Genomic DNA, 24,795 nt, shown 5'->3' on the forward strand with positions numbered 1-24,795 from the left:
TCTAGACTATAGAAGTCATTCCTACAGATAAACTGAAATTAGACAAACAATTCAAAAGAAAAATTGTCAAAAGACTTGAACAGGCATTTTACAGAGGAGAAAGCCCAAATGGCCAAAATACTTGCAAAGATGCTCAAAGTCTTAGTAAATGGAAAATGCAAATTAAAACCACAAATATTGTGTCATATATATTACACCAGCAAAAACTTCAAAATCTGACAATATCAAAGTGCTGACAAAGACATAGAATTATGACATTCTCACACACTACTGGAGGGAGTGAAAATTGGTACAACCACTTTAGAATACAATTTGGCATAATACAGCTATGCTGAAGGGATGTATGTCCTGCGACTCAACAATTCCACTCCCAGGTATGTGCCTGAGAAACTTTAGCAAAGATGCAGGGGGGACTGTGTGCAAAAATATTCATAATACTTTTATAATGGAAGCCACGCAAAGTCTGCCAACAGCGCTGCTTGTATAAACAACAGCTGTATGCGTCAACAAGGATGACGCTCAGGAACACAGCATTGGGTGAAAAAAAGAAAATTACGGGAGAATATATACATTATGAGTCCATTCATGGAAAGTTCGTTAGTGATTTGCTTTTAGGGATAGAAACGTGGTAAAACTGTAATGAACAAGAGAATGACAAACAAAAATTCATAGTAGTAGTTACCTCTGTTCAGGGCAGAAAGGAGATGTGATCAGAACAAGGTAAAGGGGCCTTTAAAGGAAAGGCTAATGGCCTACGTCTTAAAAAGGGCAGTGGGCACGCATTCATTGTAGTGTTATTCTTCACACTGTGCACACTTTACATATTCTTTTGCATGTAGCCAATATTTAATAAAAACCTTTAAGAATTGGTGAAGAAGGAAATGACTGAAATATTATTTTTAGAACTTGCTGGAAGAAGAAAAGAGAATCTAACAACCTACCAGTCATTAGGCTCTGACAGTTCTTCCCTCCAAACATGCCACACTTGTCTCCTTGTCTCTTGGTTTCTCTTTGTTCGCTCACTCCAAAACCAGCGATCATTCAGAACTACCAGTTGTCCAGGGTTGGAGGAAAGTTTCATGGTGTTCATCTGCAGCAGCAGCCAAGCTTTCCGCTCTATCTGTCATCCTATCCCTCATTAAAATTCAGGCCTACTCCAGGTGTGAATGACAAGCCATTACCCCGTTCATGCGCGTGCACACACATCCAATCTCTGCAGCTTGATTGAGTTATTATTATATCCAAATATTACTGAAATCCATTATTACCTGACTTTTGACTTTGACTTATTTTCTAATAGTTGTACACATGTCATAATGATAATAGAGCACTATATTTAAAACAAGTCATCTCCCTGTCCTCCTATCAGAACCTGAAATCTTCGAAAGCTCCTTGAAAAACAGACACCTGTCTCTTCCTCTGACTGCAACCATGTAGCAACGGTCCCGTAAACCAAAAGTAAAACTTAAAGTGAATGGGGCAGCTATTGTCAGCATAACACTTAAAAAGAAGAAAATAAATCTAGCTGCAGTGAAATCTCACTCCTCACCTGGATCATTACAGATAAGAAAACATTCATCTGTTTCCCAGCCCACCCCTCCACTGCCCCACCACTGCCCAGTGGATGGGAAGGGAGAAGGTATTGCTATATTTTCATTATCAGTGACATTAAAAAATAATTGTTTCATATCAGTGACTACAGGGAAGTCAGGCTTTATCAGCAATAACATTCCAATAGAAAAAAAAAAAAAGAGACTATTAAAAAAAATGATTCTAAATGACCTGCCTGGAAGAATCCATCACTCAGTACCCTGAAGTATACTGCCTTAAAAATACAACTACTTACCTCAGCATATTGTGCTACTGAACTGGCTTCAACTGCATAAACTCTGCTAGCTCCAGCCTGTACAGCAAAAAATGACAGTATTCCTGATCCACAACCAACATCTAGCACAACCTAGAAGGAAAGAAAAACAAAAAAGGGGTGAAAACACAAACAGGTGCTGGCACAAGGCCAGCTTTGGGCATTGAGGTGAGACTTAATTAAAGTCCTAGCTTTGATATTTATTAGTGGTCTTACCTGGGCAAAGTTATGAATCTCTGTGAGACTTGTTTTGCTCACACATTAAATGGGGTTAATAATAACCACTATTAAAGTTGGCTGTAGGGCTAAATAGTATGAAACGTATGCAAAGCACTTGGCACATAATTGGTATTCTTCAAATCATTGCTATTATTATTATAGTGTCTTTGTAACATGGATTGCTTTTAGGATGCTTAGGGCCAAGAAAAGCAGAGTGTCACAAATGAGCTTACCTCACCAAATCTATTAGCATGAACAAAATGAAAACTGTCTCAAATAATTTTTGGAATGATGTACACATGTTTAGAAATAACTGAAGATGAAGTCTTGAAAAATCCAAAAGTGATGTATGTGCTTTTTTACCAGATCCCCTCCCTAAAATTGAGGAGGTTTCTATGGAGGGTAGGAGCATAGGCAGGTTGTAAAATGACAAAATTTTTCTTCCCCTCTCTGTATTCTGACCTGGAACTTAAATCAAGGAAACCACCATTCACTGGGGCCAAGACTTGAACCTATGTACTGAGAAGCAAGAGGTGGACCATAAGTGTGGGGCCCCTTTCCCAAGATACTGCTGAAGCCAAGGCTTGAATCTTGGCCTGATTATTTAAATTTAAAGTTACTGTATTTCTGTCTCACCAGTGACTTTTATTCTCAGTATCTTTTGGCACTAGCTTTGAGCAAGACATTTTACTTGGCTTTAAATCCTCACAATAGCCATATGAGTAGACAGCATTCTTATGCCCACTTAATAGATGAAAAAACTGAAAGTCAGAGACACTGAACAACCAGCCAAAGTCCACCTAGCCATAAGGAGGGGAGCTAACAGTTAAATCTGAACATTTTTGTCTTCTGAGCTCATGTTTTATATTATCATACATTGCATACTTAATTTGTCTTATAAAACTGACATGTTAACACAGCAATTCCAATAGGCATTGGTTGACAAGGAAACAAAGTAGTATTTTTTGTTGGAAAATTTAGAAAAGTTAAAAAAATTTTGAGAGTAGGAAAAATTTTCCAAAAAAATAGGAAATATCAAGAGGTTTTGTGCCTGTGTGTGTTTTAACTGCAGTATCACACTGTGCTGACACAGATACTGTGCCATTATTCTAAGAGAACATGCTGTTAGTAATGGGTTCACAGTGCTGACTTATATTAATTCTAGGGCTGTGGCTGTATTCCATATGGTTTCCTAGGGCTTGGGTAATTAGGAGCATTACCAATTTAAAATGTCACCCAGACTCCAAAATTGGCTGTCAGGCTGTCTATACTTTTAGAAATACCAATATTCTCTTTTCCTGATCCTCCCCAGGAAATCCACCATCTTCATGTGGCCATGATCTGTTGCAAGAACACTCATAACTGCCATTTAAGGAGTGGAGACTGTTAAGTTGGAGAATGCAATCCTTGTCCCCAAAGAAAGATGCACCACATTCAAAAGAACCTTTCTAGAACCTTCTTCAATTAAAAATACAATGCCTTGGATTCCAAGTTCAGTCCAAAATATGGATGCAAAGTAAAGAGAGGATGGAAATTGTACCTGGATGCTCTGGTAATAGGTTACCCTGGAAATGCGTAAATGGAGCTCTTTGTATAATTTATTAGGGTGGTACAAAGCACATCTTAGAGCAGTACTTTTCAGTTCTTGTGATCCTGCAGACTAAAAACCAAAGGAATATCTTACCGTTAGGGCAGAGATGGGAGAAAAGAAATAGGGAGAAAGAGAAAAACAGCCAGACCTGGGAGTGAGCCTTGTGTGGTTAAGCTTTTGGCAAATTTAGTGTATTTGGTAAAAAGATACTTTAGTAAACCCAGGCCATATCCAGAGAAGTAGTGAAAAATTGTAAGCTGAGGCAATTTTCTAAAGATACAAGCCAAAATGACCTTAATCATTTGGTTATTTCAAAATAGAGTATGGGCCTTGGCAAAGAATCTGATCTTTTGCTAGCATCGTCCAGATAATTCCATCTGCTTCCCACTTGAGTGTGTATTACAAAACTTAAGTGAATTTTCAGTCATGCAACTGGGAAGAGAGGATGAGGAGGTAGAGGGACATTTTGCTTTGTCTACATAAGCCATGCAACTTTGGAACCAAAGCCATGGAGTGCCAAGGATAAATCCTACAGAGAAAAACTAATAGTCAAAGCAAATATTTAGGCTTTAATGAAAATATACTACCTCCTCCCTTTCCAGCTGGGATTTCCAAGACCGAGACAGGAAAGGACATTAACACAGGTAATTCCATTACACTTTCTCCCATAGCACCTCAGGAAGCCTTGGAGCTGCCTCTAATTGTATTTCATTGTCCTTACAGAAGATTAGATTGAGCCCATTTTTTATTCTACCATTGGTAGACCATCACAGAACTGGGTATATTTGAGGAACTTGGCAGACATTAAGTCATACTTTGATGCTCTGGGCAAAAAAAAATCTCATCTCTCCTCAGGCAGAGACAAAAAAGAGTAATAAAATCCTAGGGCTTGGGTAATTTGGAGTATTACCAACTTAAAATGTGGAGTGGTTAGCAAATGATGTTCCCCTGACACTATCTATTTGATCCCGACACCTCTCTGTAATAGAGAATACATAGTTTTGTGTCCATTTTATTGATAAGGAAACTGAGGCTCAGAGATATTAAGTAGCCATCCCAAGGCGACATGGCTGGTAAGTGGCAGCGCTGGGGTAGGAATCCAGTGCTTGGCTCTCTGCAGCATGATGGCGTCTTTTTGTGTAGCAGAAGATGAGAGAAAAGGGCAGACTATAAAGAGATACAAATCTGATCGTCATACCTCTGATAGTTCTATACACCTGGAGGAGAAGAGGAAAGTCTCTTTAGTCTGTCTGTTGTCCTTAGTCCTGAGCGATCCAACAGTGACTGACCTTTCTGGTCTCTTCTTCTGTATACCTCTCCCTTCTCCCCACACACCCCAGGCTGGAAATTACATGCTTTGCTTCATTCTGTGCTCACTTACGCACAATTCCCTGTGGTAGTGGCAGTGATCATCCTACCAAATGTTCATGCTTTCCCAGGGTGCAGTTGTTGGGAAGCAGCTGCCTGGCCAAGACTACATTTCCCCACCCCCTTGCATCTCCGTGCACCCTTGTGACTACCTCTGGCCAATGGAATGTGAGGGGAAGTGATGAGTATCTCTTCTGGGCCCAGGTAGTTAAGGGTCCAGCATAATTTCCCTACACTCTTTGCTCCTTATGCAGTGATATTGGAGATCACCTGTTCAGGGTGAAGAGACTCTGAATTTCTGGGTCACCACTTTGGGAAGAGCCACTCAGAACACACCGGACATGGCATGAGCAAGAAATAATTTTTTTTCTTTTTAAAAAATTATAATTTTTTGTTATTTTAAAATTATTTTTACTTTGTTTTTTAAAATTTCACACATTGACAGAAATAAATTTTATTATGATAAAACACTGAAATTTAGGGATTGTTTTAGTTGGTATATATACTGATCAATATATTTCCCTTGGGTAACACTCCCTTCTCTCAATTTTCTACCTCGAAATTTCATTTTTCTGGACCTAACTCAAATCCCACATTTCAGGAATGCCTTCCTTGACTTCCCAGTCAGTCTAGGCTGGGCTCTCTGGTATCCTGTATGTAGCTCTCCAGTAGCATTTATCACAGGATACGGCAAGTATTTCTTTACATGGTTATCTTTCCAGTTTAGCCTCTGAGCTTCCCAAAGACAGGAATCACATCATTTATCTAGCTAGCATCGTGGGAAGCATAAAAACCATTAACAAATATTTGTTGCCTACATGACTGAATGGGATGACACAAAATGTCAGTCCCCTAATTCCAGCATCACCTTGAAATAGCTCTGGAAAAGGTCTATGACTTCTGTGTGCCATTTGGATTCTGGGAGTGCACATGCATCACAAGCCAGCGCCCAAAGAAAGTGAGCTTAGGGGGCCCTCGCCTTATTCAATATTTTAGCTCAAACTATTTCACTCAACCTTCCTTGTCTTTGGCATTCTGGCCTCTTTCTTGTTTCTTAGGCTGCATGTCACCTCATGGACCTGACACTTTACACTCTGTCTCCCTTCATAATCTCCACCCTTCCTCAACTATGATCTGAACGCAGTCACTCTTCTATCCGAGGTAGCCTTTCGCCAAATCCCTCTTCCCTGACACAGGTTTATGCTCATTCCTGCCACAGGGCCTTAGTACGTGCTGCTCCCCACTACACACTCTATGCTCTCAGATGTGGTCACTTTTTTTTTTTTAACCTACTCAATGCCTATTGTGCTAGTTATTTTCTATTTGGGTTCCTCCAGATATATCCTTCCATCTTCTCCAATCTGCACTTTGTCAGGAGCCTGACCTGTCTGGACTCTATCAACACACTTCCTTGCCATTGGACTCTAGTTGTGAGCAGTCAAGAGAAATGACAATAGGAGGGTGGAAGGAGTGAGTATAGTGAGGTCAGATTGTTCATTCTCCTGGCTTCCTTCTTCCTGGGTCTCCATGGATTGGTTGTGTCCCCTTCCCCTCTACCCGAAGTCACAGCTCTTGTTGGGCTTTCATCTTTTACAGTCTGACTATTCTCTTAGGTTTCCAGTAACCACCTTTAGGTCCACACTCTTGCTGGTGCCAACGTGTTTCACCATCCCTTGTCGGTTTCCTTAACTCTGCCCACATCTTTGGAAATAGTCATGTTATTTAATTCTGGTCTTTTGCTCCCTCCCAGGTGAGTACCTCCTTATACTCTTTCTTTATAACAATCATCAGAGTTATAATTTTTCATGTAAAATGAGTAGTTATTTGATGAACATTTTCTCTCTCCCCTGGAGAGTAAACTTCGTTAAAGGAGAGACCCCATCTGTTTCCCACTCACTATTGAATCTCTGACAGGGAGCGTAGGGTCTGCTGCACAGTAGAGACACTCACTAAATCTCTGATGATCAAGCTGAATAAATGAAAATGTCTCTCATTACTGCAAATATGGGTCTCATACAGACTCAGGGTCCAGAAAATATGATGCAAATCTGGTACATCCCCGAGAATGCACCTTGTCCCAGCATAACAAGTCCTCTCCAACCTGGTGAATCCAAGAATCCTTCAAAGGATGGCTTTCTTTTGGCATTGCCGTATTATCATTACATTACAATCCAGTTAGCCCTTGTGCACAATATTCTTCGAGACAGGGAATTCATCCTCAGTTGCCTGTTGGATACACAGGCAATAACTGTAGACATGGCTGTTTTTCAGCTTATTCAGAGTGGCACCAGAAAATGGTATGAAATCCCTGGCAGAACTAAATGGGAAAAGTCCACAATTGGTCCATGTAACAGTGGCCAAATGCTCTGGGAATTTGTTGGTAAATAAAGTTTTTAAATTTTTTTATGAATAGGGTCATTTTGCTTGTACACATTATTTTAATTACATGCTCTTCCAGTTTCCTGGGCAAAGGACATCCTGGAAAATGTTTGGACAGGGCTAATATATCTCCAAGTGTGTTCAATGCTATTTATTTGGATTTACTAGGTTAAAATTAACAAGGAATATCTAGATCCCTATGAAAGTGTGAAACTAAACTACTCTTGAATGAAAGAATAAAAATAAAATAAGTACAGTCATGCCTCAGTATCCATGGGGGATGGGTTCCAGGACCCCCCTTGGATACCAAACTCCTCCAATGTTCAAATGCCTTATATAAAATGGCATAGTATTTGCATATAACATATGTACATCCTTGTGTATACTTCAAGTCATCTCTAGATTATTTATAATACCTAACACAATATATATTCTACAAAATAGTTGCTATACTATATTGTTTAGGGAATAATGACAAGAAAAAAATGTCTGAACACATTCAGTCATATGTAGCCAACCTTTTTTTTAATGAACATTTTTGATCCACGGTTGGTCAAATCCATGAATGTAGAACCCAAGTATATGCAGGGCCAACTCTATTATTTGCTGTATGTTTATTATATGCTATGTCTGTCTAGTGCTTTATAGGCACTACCTTAACTACTGGTCATGACAACTGTATCATGTGAGTACTATTATTTTCTCCATGTTATAGATAAGGAGATTGAAAATCTTTAGAAATGAGGTTTTAAAAATATTACCTAATTCGAACCCTATGCTCTTAGCCATTCCTTCCACCTTCAATTCTAAGCTATTCCTTATACTGTTCAGACTACAGTAATATTGGTCACATTTAGCCTTTTTCACTCCAGCTTTTTTATAATTGTCTTCAAATATTGAGGTCCTCATTATCCCACAATCAGTTCCTCAAGTGATGCCAGTTATTATGCATTAATTCTTTATTTGCTCGAGCCTATCAGTGGCTGCTCTGAATAGCAGCAGCACCCTGCCATTGTTGTACGCCTTATATTCCCAAGTTCTGTGCTCTACCTGTCTGTGCACTTCCACAGCCAGCACATTTTCCAGCCCTCGTTTTATTCCATCTGTGCTCACCTCCACTAGACAGCCCAAAGTCACACGTGGCCCATGCTCTTGCACAGCGTCATAAGCTTTATCATCGCCATGAGCTTCCATGGGCTGCCTACCTCCAAGGCTGTACCCAATATCCAAATCTTCCAATATCCAAACTATGGACAGACAGGTTGACAGAGCAGCTTCTTGGCAGTAATGTCAATGTGACATTATTGGAAATAGTGTCTCTATAGATGCAATCAAGTTAAGATAAGAGCAAAGTGGATTAGGGTCAGCCCTAAGTCCAATATGGCTGTGTCATTATGAAAAGAGAGAAATCTGCACAGAAACACTGACGTGTACTGGGAGAACACAGTAACAACAGAGGCAGTGATTGGAGTGATGCATCTACAAGCTAAGGGACACCAAGGATTGCCAACAATCACCAGAAGCTAGAAAGAGGCCAGGGAGGACTCTCCTCAGAGCCTTCAGAGGGAGCGTGGCCCTGCAGACATCTTGATTTTGGATCTAGCCTCCAGAACTATGAGAGAATAAATTTCTATTGTACTAAGCTACCCAGTTTGTGGTCATTTGTTATGGCAGCCCTAGGAAACTAAAACAACCTTCAAAGCCCAAGCCATAGAAAAAAGAAATTTATATTTTCTATACATATTCACACATTGTTTTTTACTATCACATCCTGTTCCCCTCCACATTCCAAAAGTCACATAAATACATAAAATATCAGTTGATAAACCTAGAACATATAAAGAATGGCTTTCTGTCACTCCTCAAATCATCCTGCAGTATAGGCTTTGCATACAGACAGACCTGAGTTTGCATAGAGCTCTACCACTTAGTTGTATATCCTAAAGCAAGTTAGTTAAATTTTTGAGCTCCAATCCCTTTATCTATGCTATTAACCTAACAACGTGTATTGCATTCGCTTGGTGTGTAGTATAGTGGGCCATTCATTCTTTGGTGCCTCCCAGCATCTGAACCCCCTTGCTATGTTTGAGGAATGCCCCACGTCATGAGGCAGCACCAGCCTCCTGCTAGGGAAGTGAAGGTGTCAGATGCTCTTTTCCGGTCCTTGCAGCTGAAGCACAGGCATGACCCAGTGCCAGTGAGATGCACTTTGCACGGGAAGCTCGGAGTGTGAAGATGCAGGGACTACATAGAATCCACTCTGGTGAGGTCACAGCAACCTCCAGATTCCAGAGCGTCAGAGGGATCTCGAGATTCCAAGGACAACATTCAAGATTAGTATTGGATGAAGGCTGTGCACATTGCAGTGTCTATGTCTGGCTGCACTGGGGCCTTCCTGGGATCAATTCTGCAACGGGATTTTAGAAATTATTCTGGTTATGCAGCTTCCAAGCCTAGTTCTCTGGTGTTCCTGCATCCTTTTAGGAAATTCTTCTTTTTTTTTTCTTACAGTAGCAGAGTTGGTTTCTGATGCTGGCAGTTAAGAACTCTAACATACAGAGATTAAATGAGATAGAATATACAAAGTACCTAGCAGGAATCATGAGTCATTCTCTACACAGCTGTTCTGAACAAGGATTCTGCTATAACAGGGTTAACAAGGACGCTTGGGGCTAGAAGTGGAGGGTTGGAAGAAATGTAAGGAAGCAAGAGCTTACAGGAACGTCCATGCAGCAGACCTGTGCTGCAGCCTCTAGTCTAGTCAATGATCAAGGTCAGGCCTCATTAGCACGCCAGGTTAACGTACAGTGTGCAGTGTTTTTAATGTGAGAGGAGAATTTCAGAGCCGGATTAGAAAATGGACTCAAGGGCCTTTGACCAAACTGATGGTAAGCTCACACCAAAGAAAACTCACATCAGAAGAACCAAAGCTCAGGCTCAGCGAATCTGAGTATCAGCTGAGAGTCTGAACAGGTTGCTTTGCATGTTTGTTGTTATTTATGTTTTCTTTTAAGCCTTCAAATCCCTAAATCCCTTCTGCCTAAGCCAACGTCACATTTGGATGCACTAAGCAGCTGTTGCAACTGGGGATTCTCTCCTCTGTGAAAACACTGATTTGAAAAAATAATAAGCTCTCAGCTCCTGCTTACTCTCACAAGTTTCCAGCAACTGGTGCCCTGACAAACGAAGTGTCAAAACATTTCCAAATTAAAACCCCACAGCTCCTACAGCCCCACACCCTCAGCAGGATGGACTTGCCTGCTTGCACCCAGCGTACACTTTAAGAAACTAAAAATAGCCAGATGGCAATTAACAGAAACTCTAAGGAAGGGAGATGGGGTGGGTTCCAGCAGGGTCAGTTTCCTGGATGGATTCCAAATGGAGTTCTTAACCAGCAGTGTGCTGGCCAAGAAAGGACTTTCATTAAAACTGCATGGAGGAGGCAGAATAAAAAAAAAATCAAGATTTGAAATCTTTAAAATGATAGCAGAGGTAGAAACTACAGTACCATATCCCAAGACCATCAATAATAATAATAACACTTGTTAATATGTATTATGTTCATATTATGGGCCATAATGAGCATATGCGTTGTATCATCTTGAACTTGTAAGAACTCTAGGAAGTAGCTACTACTCTTACCATTGTCCTACTCTTATAGGACAATGACAAAGATTAAAGGAAACAGCCTGTGCAAAGCCCTTAGCATGGTGCATGCCTATACTAAGCTCCTCAATAAATAATAGCCATTGGTATTGATCATTCTAAACCAATGCTCTTTTAGTTAGTCGATTTCAATGCCCTTTTACATAGTCAATTTCAATGAGAAAGAATATAAGGATGTGGTGAAAAAGTAGCATCCTCCACAGACTCACAGGGGTTATTCTAGAATGGTCTTTAGAATGATGAATGCAAACAATAAAGGACCAAATAAGATTTTGGATTTGTGATAGCTTTGGTGGATTTGGAGTTAGGGCAACCAGCCATCCCAGTTTGTCTGGGACCAAGGGGATTCCTGGGATTTTAACACACGGACAGTTTGCTCCTTCAGTTTGCAGGGTGAGGAGATGTTTACCCCCAGCAGAGGGTAGTACTGGAGGTAAGAGACGTCATCTACCCTTCTACTTTTTTCCCATCAGCAAGAGCGACTTATCTGACTGGTGATACTGGGAAACAGGACTGAGCATGCATAGCCCAGGTGCTTGGGAGGGGCCAGCCTGCCCAAACCCACCGTGTGCCTGGAGTCCCCCACACGAGCAGCTTACAGGGCAGGCTCTGGACTTGTCTGGGAGACCAGCTGTTCAGCATACAAGTGGATGGAAAAGTTCAGTGTGAGAGAAGAAGGAATAGGAAGCTTTATTTGGCCACAGGTCTAAGCCCCATTCTCCAAATAGCAATACTGACAACAAAGCTGATATTGTGATTTCTACCTGACATCAGTATCTATTTCTAAATTGGTTCAGAACTCAAAGGGGCTAAGGGATATAATTATCAACCGTGATTAGTTATTACCTTCAGAAACCCCAACAGATGGATTCCTATTTCATTTCATTGGCAGATAAACCCATTCCAGGCAGGCAGGAAGAGAGTATTTTGTAAAATCAAATGAGGTTAGAGTTGGGAGTGACCTTAAAGATAATCTGGCCCAATATGTTCATTGCTACAGATGAAAAGATACACAAATGAAATGGCCACGTGACATGATCCATGTGAAAAGTCTGCAAAAGACTTTCATAAGCAAATTATTAGTGACAATAGTAGTTTGGGAAGTGGTCTTTAGAAGCTGTACTTAGAATTAAAAATAGATCATCGATAACATACAAAATAGATTTTGGATAATAGTAAATAGATTTTAGATTAAAACTAAGTCCCTACAGGAGATAAGTTTTCCTAAATAAAACTATTACCTCCAGGAAACATCCTCAAACATCTTGAAGAAGAAATTAACAGTTCAGGGTTGAATGTGTTTTAGTTAGAAAAAACCTACCTTAGGTCAACAAGACTGCTTACTTACAGCTTTAAAGATCAGATAAGGTGACAAAAGAAACAAATTTTCCCCTCGGTCCTCAACCTGCCCATCTGTCATAATCACATCTTCTTCACTGGGTGTGTTGACTCTGTAATTGTTAACCAGGCACATCCCACTGGCAAAGCAAGGTTCCTGGGAACCTCAGGACATTCAACATGTGGGACTCTTTGGCCAAACCTGGTCATTTCTGGTCTTAACCTTTTCCTCTTATCTAATACCCTTGTCTACCAGAGTACCTAGATCTGGCTTTTAGATATTGCCCAGTCCTGAGTGAGTCAGAGGAAGCCCGCTTCACCCTCTCTCTCCCACTGGAAACAGCTTTAAAACTTGGACAGAGTGCATGGGGCAACTATTTGAGGATTCTGAAAAGTAAAGAGTAGCAGGCAGACTGGGGAAGAAGACTAGAATTTGAAATACTATCCAACTTACCCCTTTTTTCCCCTCCCATAAACCTTGGCCTAAAGTCAACACATCAGAAATGAGCACCAGGTACAGAAAAAGAGAGCTCCTGAGTCACCTTCTAGTTCCGGTTCCAGAAGCAGGAAAGGGAATTCCTAATGTGCAGAGTGTGAAAACCCTCTGTTTTTCCTCTCTCTTTTCCCTTTCCTCTTCCCTCTACTTTTCCCGTCTTTCCCTCCCTTCTTCCCCACTCCAGCTCCCAGCAATCTCACGGTATTGCCAAGACCAGCCTGCACTAGTCAAAACTGTGCGGGAAGGGAACCTTCCTCTCCATTCACTGGCATTGTTGTTCCCAAAGGCTGGGCTGACCCCCAGTGCTTTTCCCTCTCTCTGTCCTCTCTCTGTTTGGCCAATATGTAGGTAAAGTCATGGAAGTACATGGCAGAGTAAACTTGTTGGCCAGAGACTGAAAAGTGGTCACAGTGAACCAGAAAGTATCCCAGAGACCATGGAGAGGAAGGAGGTTGGCAAAGCAACCCCATGCAGCTTCCTTTATAAATTCCTGGGCTCATCCCTGGCCTGTGCATGCATGGATCAGATACTAGTTAACATACCAAAAGTTTGAGAACTTTGCTCAGGTGCCAGACTGACCACTGGGTGACACACACAGAGGACAGATCCAAATAACATTGCCAAGGCTTTGAAAACTGAACTGACATTAGGAAGCACAACCCTCAGACGCCCAACTATTGGGATGGAACTTGCAGCCTGAATCTGACCAGGTTGACTGGCTGTTAAAACTAAATGATCAATGTTCTCCATAGGCTTCATAATATATTATTCAAAACATACAGGAAATAATACAAACTTTCTTGGCATATGAGGAGTCAGGAAAATCTCAATTCCCACGGGAAACGATCATCAGCTGAAGCTAACTCTGCCATGACACAGAGGTTAGAACCATCTGGCAAAGACTTCAAAGCAGTTATCATTAAAAAGTTCATGATTGCTGAATCATGAACACTGACTGCTATAACCCATGGACAAATAGAAAGTCTCAGCCAAGAAACAGATGCTAAAACAAAGTGCCAAATGGAAATTTTGGAAATAAAAAGTATAATAACCAAAATAAAAATGTCACTGATGGGCTTAATAGCAGAATGGAGATGACAGAGGAAAGCAAGCCATGGGCGAACCAACTCCTAGGTGGGGACCTATTTATCAATACTTTTTCACGCATTTTTCCCTCTATTTTAATTAACTAGTGTTATATAACAAATTGCATACAATTTAGTGGCTTAAAACAGAAACAATTTATTAGTTCTCCCAATTTTGTGGGAGGGCAGAGCAGTTCTCTGCTGGTCTTGTGTGGATTTGTTCACATTCCTGCATTCGGCAGGCAGGCTGGTTGGACGGGAAGGCCCAAGGTGGCTTCACTCACAAGTCTGACAGTCAGTGTTGACTGTTGTCTGGGATGCCTCGGTTCCATGTGACCTCCAAACTCCAGTAGGCTAGACTGCACTTCTTCATAGTATGACAGTCTCAGGATTCCAACAAGTTGACGGCAGAAGCCACAAGCCTCAATGTCTCTTAATAAAAAGAGCAGCTACATGACTTTGAAACGTGGCATGGATATAGGGAGGTGTGAGTCACTGGGATCATTATTTCAACATTCTACCGGGAATTAATGCTTCGAAGCTCAAAGACCACGGATCTACAATTATCATGGCAGTAGAACAAATGGCGAAGCTCAGAAAAGTTTAGTGTTTTGCCTAAGATCACACGGCTAGTTAAGGGGAAAATATGAAACTGGATCTCATGACTGCTGATTCCTCTGACTAATACTCTTGCTTCAGAGATGAGCTATTTGGTATTTTGAACACTTTGGCTATTTAACAGGTAGAAGAATAAAAAACAAAAGTTGTACGATGTGTTAGCAATCGTTCATCATTTAGATCCAGTCCATGAAGGAAATAAATGCATGCACTTGTGAAGTCTATGCAAAAACTGAAGCAGGGTATCTAATGAAGAGCTATTCATTTTGTAGCAACAAAACTCCTAACCTGTTCTATGCACCAAAACATAGTGTATTCAGTCTCTTACATTCCTAGCACTCATAGATTAATATTTTTAGTAAGGTAAAAAATTTACATGACATCACATTAACTATTAACCATTTTAAAGTATAAAATTTTGTGTTATTTAGTACATTCATGACATTGTACAATCATTACTTCTACCTAGTTTCAAGATATTTTCATCATCCCAAAAGGAAACCCTGGCCCCATTAAGCACTCACTTGCCATTTCCCTCTCTCTCTTAGCCCTGACAACCGCTCCTATGTTTTTTGTCTCTTGGATTTACCTAATCTGGATACGTCATATAAATGGAATCATATGACCTTTTGAGTGGCTTGTTTCACTTAGCATGTTTTTGAGGTTTATCCACGTTGTAGCGTGTATCAGCACTTCAATCCTTTTTATTGATAATACAAATGGAATAACATTCATAATATTCCATGTGTGAATATACTACATTTTGTTTATATATTCATCAGTTGATGGGCATTTGGACTGTTTCCACTTTTTGGCTATTCTGAATAATGCTATTATGAACATATGTCTACAAGTATTTGTTTGAATACCTGTTTTCAATTCTTTTGGGTATTTAGCTAGGAGTGGAATTGCTGGGTCCTATGGTAATTCTAACGAAGCTTCACTTTGATTCTGGGCTTGAAAAGGCTTCTGAAAACGGTGTGAGATGAATAACCTGGGGCCAGCATTACCTTGTCTCTAAAGTCAATGTGGTTCTGGAGGATGGCTCTGTGGTACGTGGCTGTCCTCACAAAATCTTGCATCATGTTCTGCTGCTGGGAAATGCAGCCATAAAACTATAAGGGAAAGAGAGGGAGAGGGGGAGTAAACAACCCACAAGGTAGCACCATCATGAGCATCTGGTTCCCACAGCTACCTGGGTCAAGGCAGGCACTACTTTCAGCTCACAGGGAGGCGGAGGCTCTGAGAGACACCTTGACTTGTCCACAGCAGCCCTGATTTGTAAGGTGTAGAATTCTCAGTAGATTTTAGACTTCTGGCTCCTGTTCCAGACAATAGGTTCAGGCCTAGATATTGATGAGATAGGTGCCCAGGGTCCCTTCCTAAAGCAGAGGCTATGGGAGAGCACAGGTCAAGAACAACAGACTCAAAGGGGAAAAGGGCCAGGGCCAAAGGGATGGCCTGCCCTGGTGAGTCCCATGAGATTTGTGTAGAAAACAGACTTGGATAGAAATCCTGGGTGAGGGTGGAGGTGGGGCAGAAGGTGGTGACAGTGGTGATCCTGATGGGAACAGAGGCAAGCCAGCTGGGTGACATGGGGCACATAACGCCATGAACCCTGACAGTAATAAACATCATCCTTGTAATCACCACCATCTGGTAGGCCATTCGGTAGGGCTTTCTATGTGCCAGGCACCATGTTAAGTGCTTCACAGTTATCATCTAATCCAATTAAATCATCACAACAGTTAGGTGAATTATGTTGCTCAGCCAGGGAAACTGAGGCTCAGAAAAGTAAAGCAACTTGCCCAACTCCTGACCACATAGTAAGTGGCGGAGCAGGGATGCTGTTGGTCTGGGGGCCACACTTTGAGAACCACGGCAATAGAACATCAATCGTCTCCTCTCCACAAACCCCGCCTAGGTGTGTTCACAGAGTATGTGTGTGTGTGTGTGTGTGTGTGTGTGTGTGATCTTGAAACAATTCAACTAGCCTTACCCAGGACAACTCTCCTGACCTGGAAGTATTGTGCAGCAGACGCTTCTTCTGTCCGCTGGCTGAACACCGAGTACTCCTTTTTCTGATTCCGGCATCTTTTCAAGGTATTTGAAAATGCACTGAATTCTGCAAGGATAAAAAGCAGATCCATTTCTTCACCTTGGAAACCACAGACCTCACCACTGCACTCTGTAAAAAATTCGAACTGTGAAAATATTAGATGAAAATGGCACATTCAACCCTGAACACATGCATGACAAGGAACCGCAAGGTGGAAATGGGGACCACTCCGAGGCATGCCACCCTTATTTACACTTGTCAGACATACTTGCATTCAGAAATGTCAAGTGAGAGAGCACAATGGCGCACAGGCCAAGACCGGGCTCCGTGAATGCTCCTGGCATTGTGCTCACAAAGCCCACGGCCTTATACTCAGTTTGTGCTCTGGGGAAGCAGGTCCTTGATGAGAAGAAGACACACACACACACACACACAAACACACACACAACCTCATTCTATCATCATAATAGCACCATTTTCTCTCTCACTTAGTATTCTCTGGCTATATAGAGAAAAAGCAAAATAGGGATATGTGAATATAAAAAAGTGCTTTATATTATTTGAGGAAAAAGTACAGAAGTGAAGTCTCAAAAAGTTCCAGAAGTGATAATATTGATAGATAACACTGTGTACACAGTTGCCAAATTCTGTGACTTGTGCCTCAGAAATGTCTCTTGAATCCTTCACTCGTGTCCCCACTGTGTGTGGCTACTTCCCTCTCCACCAGAGGCACTGTGACCAGGTCACTTCCTCACAACCAAGGCTGGCTCCCTAACGCCCACACGCCATTGGCTCATGATAGGCTCTGGCCCCTCAGATTCTAGACCCAACCTCTCACGTTCCTGTCCGCCCTGTTCCAGTACCTTCTGTGCCCTTTCTTTCTGCACACACGAGATATGCACTACGTTCTCCACACACCCACTGTGCTGAACTACTTACACATGCCCAGACACACCTGGTCTTAGCCAGGCTTCCTGACTTCAAACCCCCTATTTTTTATGTGAGATTATCTTTCAACATCAAACTCCTATTCATCCTCCCAGATTCCGTTCAACTGGCATTTCCTCACTGCTGTGTCCTGAACATCACAGGCAGAATTAGTTGCTATAATACGGTGGGTTTCAACACACAGTTAAAGATCAGAATTTCCTGGAGAGATTTTTTTCCTGTGGATACTGGACCCTCACCCTAACCCTGGCAATTCGATGTTCTGGTGGTGGGGAAAGAAGTCTCCATGTTCTCAAACGCCCCGGCGTTAATTCTCACATGTAGCCAGGGATGAGAACTTTTGCTCTAATAGCATGTTCTCAGCCTATGAAGTATCACAGTTCATATTCTACTGCGTTTGTCCATTTTTAAGCTCTCCACCTCTCTACCGACGTCACGTTCTTTCAGGGCATTGTTTACAGACTGTCTTGGTCCATTTTGTGTTGCTGTAACATAATACCAAAGAATGGATAATTTATAAAGAACAGTAATTTATTTCTTACAATGCCAGAGGCTAGGAAGTCAAGGTCCAGGGCGTGCATGTGGTGAGGATCTTTGTGGTGATTCCTGCGGTGGCAGAAGGCAGGGGGACAAGCAGGGACATGAGCTAGAGAGAGGGAGGGCTGGGCCAGCTTTTATAACAACATACTCTCTCATTTTATATTAATCCATGCAGGAGGGCAGAGCCCTCATGGCCTAATCACCTCTTAATACTGTCCCAATAGTCATTAAAATTTAACATGAGTTTTGCAGGGGACACTATAGCAGAAGTTTAAGCCTTACTTACCTCTAATCTCCAGAACGTGGTGCTAAGGTAGCAGCCACCCATAAATAAATCACAAACGTAAATTCAATAAATTTGGGAAACTATTTAATAAACTTGGTGAAACTATTTAACTGATGGGACAGGTTTGTGAGGCCCTGGAGCTATCCCATGTGGGGACACAGATAGTTTGAAAGAAGATCCTGTTGGACAATAAATATGTAAACACACATGACTGTTGCCCCTCCTGCCCAAGGGAATATTGACAACTGCTCCAAAGAACCTGGAGAAGAATAAAGGGAGGAATTCTTAGTGGAAATGTAAATCAGGATTAGGTTTATAGTATATCCTAAACTATCACTATTTCGCCAGCTTGTAAGGGCTCATCCCAATCGATAAGCCTCACATGGCTAATGTTTCCATGTGGATCTTTCTTTTATGAAACAGGACGGTTCTTTGGTTAAAAATTTCTCTCCATTATGAAACTTTATCAACTCTTTTGTCTTTGGATGCAAACAATGGTTTCAAAATAACTGCAAAACCAACACATGAAAAGTATTAGAAAGTACAAGTCAAAAAAATAAAATAAAAATAATAATCCCATTAAACAAATGATTAATTATTGTTAACACATTGGTGCATGTTCTTTTGGAGCATGTGTATGTGTAAAACTTCTTCTTGCAAAATTGCATCACATTATTTTGTAACCAGCTCTTTTCATTGAAGGTACTATGGATAACTTCCTAGGTCATTAAGTAGTCTCCTCCACCTAGTTGTTAACAGATAAGTGATTTCAACTTTTATGAATGTGCCATAATTTAACCAATTCCCTGTGGTCAGCTTCCCAAGCCTCCCTCCAAGTCTACGGTATCAGGATGATAAAGCCCAGAATCTGTATTTTTAACTGTGTCCCTGGTGATTCTGGTGACAAGAGAGTTTTGAGACCTTCTGTTAATAGAATATAGCAATGTTCATATAATAAGAATTCCACATTACAGATGTAAAAGAGATGCCAAGTCTTTGTAACATCCTTCTATACATAAATTCAATATAATAATCAGTACTTCTGTTCTCTTGTGACTTTTTGACTGTGTTCTTTTGCCATTTTCTAGAAAATAACTGAATCTCGTAGAACTTAGAAATGCAGAAAAGCAGGCCAGAAGAAAAAATAACTCCCAGATATAACCACTAATGACATTTTGGAAATCTCCCAGAAATTTTTCTTTATATATTTATATCTATTTCTATTAATATATTAGTTACAACAATAGTATTGCACTCTACTGTTTTACAACCTGCTTTTTCACTGAACAATATATTGTTAGCTTTTTCTATGTCAACACTTTTCACACGGAATCACTAAGCTACACATAAAGCTACAAAGCCCCTTCATTGTAGTGTCATTTTTATCGTTTTTCCAATCTGTTCTCCAAGACAACATCAGAAACTAAGGAGATCTTAATTTCAACAATGTTTTTGACTATGTTCCCTCAGATTCTGGACCTAATTAATTGCTTATCAAATTTTACTGGGAGTCAAACACATCAAGTCTGTGAAACTACAATCTCCTACATTTGCATTTTCTCCCTTAAAAAGATATTGGACAGTATTTACCCAGCTCTAGTCTCCTGGCATCTCTCCAATTCTCTCTGAGTTTTTAAAGATTGCCAGCAGTGGTTTTTGTCACCCATCTGTGAGTTCTTTAAGTCATGGGTATCTCTGTCGTTTGGGCCTTTCGAAGCCTATGGTAAATTAATTTGTTCAACAAATAGTCTTTTTGAATATTCTTTACATTTGCAAGTCTCCATCCTTTGGGGGAAATCTGAGTTCTTAATATCAATACAACCAAAATTAATGGCTGCCTAATTTACTGAATAGGATGTGTGGAAAATTGAAAAGTATCGTTTTTGGTTCATAAACATGATTTTGACTATGAAATTACACAGCTGGTCCTATCACGTGCAGCTGACCTATTATCTCAAAAGGAAATGTAAAAGAGAAGCTCCAACGAAGTTTTGTGCTATACCAATATCCATGCAATATATAAACAGCCTACAAAACAACTATTAATCTGGCCATATCAGCTCTACTATGTTTGATATTTTTCAAAAATCCAATTTTATTACATTATTAACACTGTCTTAGTCTGCTTAGGCTACCATTATAAAATGCCACAGACTGGGTGGCTTAAACAACAAAAACTTATTGTCTCATAGTTTTGGAGGCTGAGAAGTCCAAATTCAAGGTCCAGATGATCAGGTTCCTAGCAAAGCCTCCCTGACTGGCTTCCAGTTTGCTGCCTTTTTGCTGCGTCCTCACATGGCGGAGAGAGAGATATTGAGCTCTCTGGTGTCTTTTCTTATAAGGACACTAATTCTGTAGGATCAGGCTGTACCCTATGACCTCATTTAACCTTAATTGCATCCTTACTCCAAATACGGCCATGCTGGGAGTTAGGGATTCAGCATATGAATTTGGGGACACAATTCAGTCCGTAGCAGACACTATAGTCATAACTTCTCATAATCCTGGCACAGGGACCAAATTTAACAAATCGAACACCAGATCCTCTTGCTTGATAAGCTTGAGATTGATGGGATTCAGGAAATCAGGAGTATCCTGACTAGTCCAGAAATCATCATCAATTAACTCCTGTCTATCATGAATTCTGTTAGAAAAATGTTTTCTGCACAATTAACCCTCACCTTTAACAGTTAAATAAATTTTAATGGTTAAATAAATGTGTGTAAATAAAGGAAGTATCTGTGTTTCCACATAATGCATAAAGATGCAAAAATAAATAATAAATAAATACATAAACGAAACCGCTGTAACAAGCAAAAGAAACTTAATTGTTGATTTCTCCTCTCTCCTCAGCCTGCAGGACGGACTCTGGCAGCCATTTTGGAGACTCCAAAAGGAGAAGGAGCAGGAATAACCCATCCTACCTCTTCCTCACTTCTCCAAACTGGGGGACAGGATTTTGGGTGAGAGGAATGAAAGGCTCTTTAAATCCAGTGGGTAATTTTGCCTTTGGAGAACATTTTGGCAAGGAGTCCATTTTTTTTTTTTTTTTGGATGGAAAAGCCTTTTGATCTGCAGATACCATTTGTTTGAAGAGTGCTGTTAATTCTGTAGAGTCAGAATGATTCCCAAAGGGGAAAGAAAGGCCAGCTGTTTAGAACACAATAGAGTCTAAACAAATGATGTTCATATTTGCATAGAGGCTCCTACAGTTGCTCAGAGTAGAACAGGTGGGAGAATATGGGTTAGAACTGCTGTTCTGGTATAAAGAGGTCCCTGTAGATTTTTTTTCCAGAAGCCTGAGGGCAGTGGGTGGAGTATAGAAGGATGGGGAACCACGCTCAATTACTAGTAGAAGTGATCTCTCCTCTGAGCAGAGCATGCATCACGGATAAAATGAGAACTCCTTCCAAAGGACACATCTACCCACACTATGTCTGAAGGGGATGACCTGGTGGAACTGCCATTATAACCTCTCAGGCTCTAAACCATTGTGTTTTGTCATTTTTTGCCACAAATGCATGGATGTAATTTTCTGTATCCTGTAGATATTAACCAAGGACATGGCAGCTCCATGCTACAGCCATAATTCCAATTACTTTCTTTTAATTCTCAGGTTTGATTTAGGTTTCTTCCTGACAAACCATTCTTTTTCAATTTTAGCACACAATTATACTGTGGCTCAATACAGACTACTCAGATGCACCATTTCCTTTTTGTTCTGTTACTCCTAACAGACCAGATTGAAGGGATATGTTTTTGTTTGCTTGCTTCTCTTAAATAACTGCTATTTACAAGTGATACTGTCTGTGGTGCTTTCTATATGAAGAGTTTATTTACCAAGATACTAGCCTGTTTCTGTGCCAGGGAAGGGTAATACCTGTCTGACTACCTCAGCTGTTCTGGCCACATGTCCCAAAATTATACCAGAAAACACACAATGACAATATGAGAGTCATAGTGTGGATTTTTAAAAAACAGTATGCCAAACTCTAGACATTGTTGCAAAACTGCTTCTGGACTATCTTGAATAATTTGTAGACAGCCCATATCAACTGTCTCTAGTCCATCAGCTTGAATTTGCTAAAGTAAGCTTTTTTTTTTTTTCTTTTCTGGACAACCAAAGAAGGAAAAGATACCCATTTTTCTGTAATCAGTGTACAAAGAAGACAGCAATACTAACCACTTGCCCCATTCAATTCTCCTTCCCCTGTTCTCATGGTCTGGGCATTTTCCCCGTTGGGATGGATCAGCTTAGGGTAGACTGAATTGATTCCTCATGCTCCCTATCTCATCAGAGCAGGAGAAGTGCTGCATAACATATGGTACATAATTATCATTTTGTCTAGTTACTTATTTTTTTTTCTGTCTTGCTCAATAGAATGTAAGTTAAAAAGATTTAAATGAGGGTACAAAGATTTATTCACTATTAAATCCAAGTGCTTAATATGGTACCTGGCACATAGTAAGAATCCAAGTAAGAATCCAATAAATGTCACTGGATGCATGAGTGTATGAATGAATGAAGGCATTCTTTCCCTGCCCCCTTTCCTTTCCTTCTCTTCTCCTTTTCTTCCTTCTCCTTCTCCTCCTCCTCTTCCTTCTTCTTTTTGGATTCAGTTCCGCTCGCACCTCCTCACTGGCCCATTCCTCAAAATCAGGAGTTTTTTTCCTCACTGATTTATTTCTTCCCCAATCAGAGGTGTGCAAAGTTAACTATTGGCCTGAGTTGCTCTATTTACTTAAAGAGGAAAGTTTAATCATGAAGTTCTTCAAGTTAAATCCCACTGGCAAAATGAAATTATCTTTGATCCAACATGCATTTCGAATAAAAATTTATTCACTATCTGAACTCATAAATATGTCAATATATTATTTTTCATTCTTTTTTTAATAGAGAATATATTATCTGCATAAGACAATTCCCATTCTTTCTTCATCCCAACTCCCAAAGTTAGATAAAAACAAAACTAATTTAGGAAATTTCCCATACAGATACACCATGTACATGTGTATTTCCAGAGAAAGTCATAGAAATCTCAAGTGGTGAGGGTTTAAGTGGGATAGAAAAATGAATACATCCCAAACGTGTATATATGCAGGGGACTCTGCTGCTAATAAAATTCAACATAAGGATGGCCCTTCTTATACCTCATACAAGTGGGTTTACTTAGTAAAGTAGCTAAAATGATTTAGATATACAGTAGATTCTCGGAGTGCCCAATATAAATAGCATTATTGTAAGACACTGTGTGTTTCTATTGCATACATGAGAAAACTAGAAAAATGGACAACTTCACCAAACTTTAAGCTAATTTATTTTAGTGCTTTTGTCGCTGCTTTAAAAGAACTTGTCAGCATTCCTTGAAAGCAACTGTCGAATCAAACTCTCTTAAAACAAAAGTACTTATGAGCTCTAGGAAACTGAATATATTATTGGGATTCGCTCTTCACTCAAAGCCTTAGAATTAGCAACTAAACCTACAGTCCATAATTGGCATAACATTTACCTAACACTATTTTTGTCCAACCAGAAGATTGGTACAAAGCACTGGGGAGGACTACTGGGAGTATTTTGTGTATTTTCCAAATCTTTAACTGTCAAGAAGCTTATGCAGAAACAACTGGGCTCATGTCTTGTAAAATTAGAGACAATCTTTACACATATCTTTAAAACCAATTAATAATTATTGAGATGACCAGCAGTGACCTAAAAATTAGTAACATAGCTTCAACATTTATAAAAGCAAGGAAAGTAAGTTCATTCGTTTGAATATTGAGCCAGGTCCCTAATCCCTGTGGAATCCTACTGTACTTGCCCTGACACTCCACATATTAACCAGGAAAGCCCCAGATTTAAGAACTATGTGGTCTCCAATAAGCAGATGGATATGGGTGAGACTTGAGCAGAGGGTAACTGACTCAACCAGAACAGAAACAGGATGCTAAGGAAACTGTATCAGCAAAAACTCTTTTGTTGACAAATGGTGGAAAATACAACTAAGTATAACTGAAATAGGTACTTGCTGGCTCACAAAACTGAAAGATACATGATTAAAATGTCGTTTTCAAGAATGGCTGTGTCCAAGGGCTGCAATGATGTTTAGGACTTGGTATTTCACTTGCATTTGCGTGTGTGTACTCTCTCACTTTCTCTCTCTTTTTTTTTTTTTTGGGGAAATGGAAGTGGAAGAGAATGACTCTGAGACACCCCACAAAATGTGCTAATTTCTTTGCTGAGATCCAACATTGCTCATTGTTTCTCATACAAGGGTCAAGCAATGTCCTAGAATTTCACTTTCTCTCTCTTTTTTTTTTCTTTGCTATTCATAATAGCC

At 40.3% G+C, this 24,795-nt stretch overlaps 1 protein-coding gene across 1 annotated transcript in view; it reads right to left on the bottom strand.

The window, feature by feature from the left end:
- LOC105817242 (histone-arginine methyltransferase CARM1-like) overlaps positions 1-24,795 on the bottom strand; it is a 252,075-nt gene that overhangs the window by 76,341 nt on the left and 150,939 nt on the right. Inside the window, exons 4-6 of the mRNA XM_012652874.1 lie at positions 16,643-16,749; positions 15,635-15,739; positions 1,847-1,957 (exon numbers count right to left, since the gene is read on the bottom strand). Of these exons, the coding sequence (XP_012508328.1) occupies positions 1,847-1,957; positions 15,635-15,739; positions 16,643-16,749 (323 nt within the window). The remainder of the gene's footprint in view (positions 1-1,846; positions 1,958-15,634; positions 15,740-16,642; positions 16,750-24,795) is intronic.

The sequence above is a fragment of the Propithecus coquereli genome, unplaced genomic scaffold (assembly GCF_000956105.1).
Source record: "Propithecus coquereli isolate 6110/MARCELLA unplaced genomic scaffold, Pcoq_1.0 Scaffold403, whole genome shotgun sequence".
NCBI lineage: Eukaryota > Metazoa > Chordata > Mammalia > Primates > Indriidae > Propithecus > Propithecus coquereli.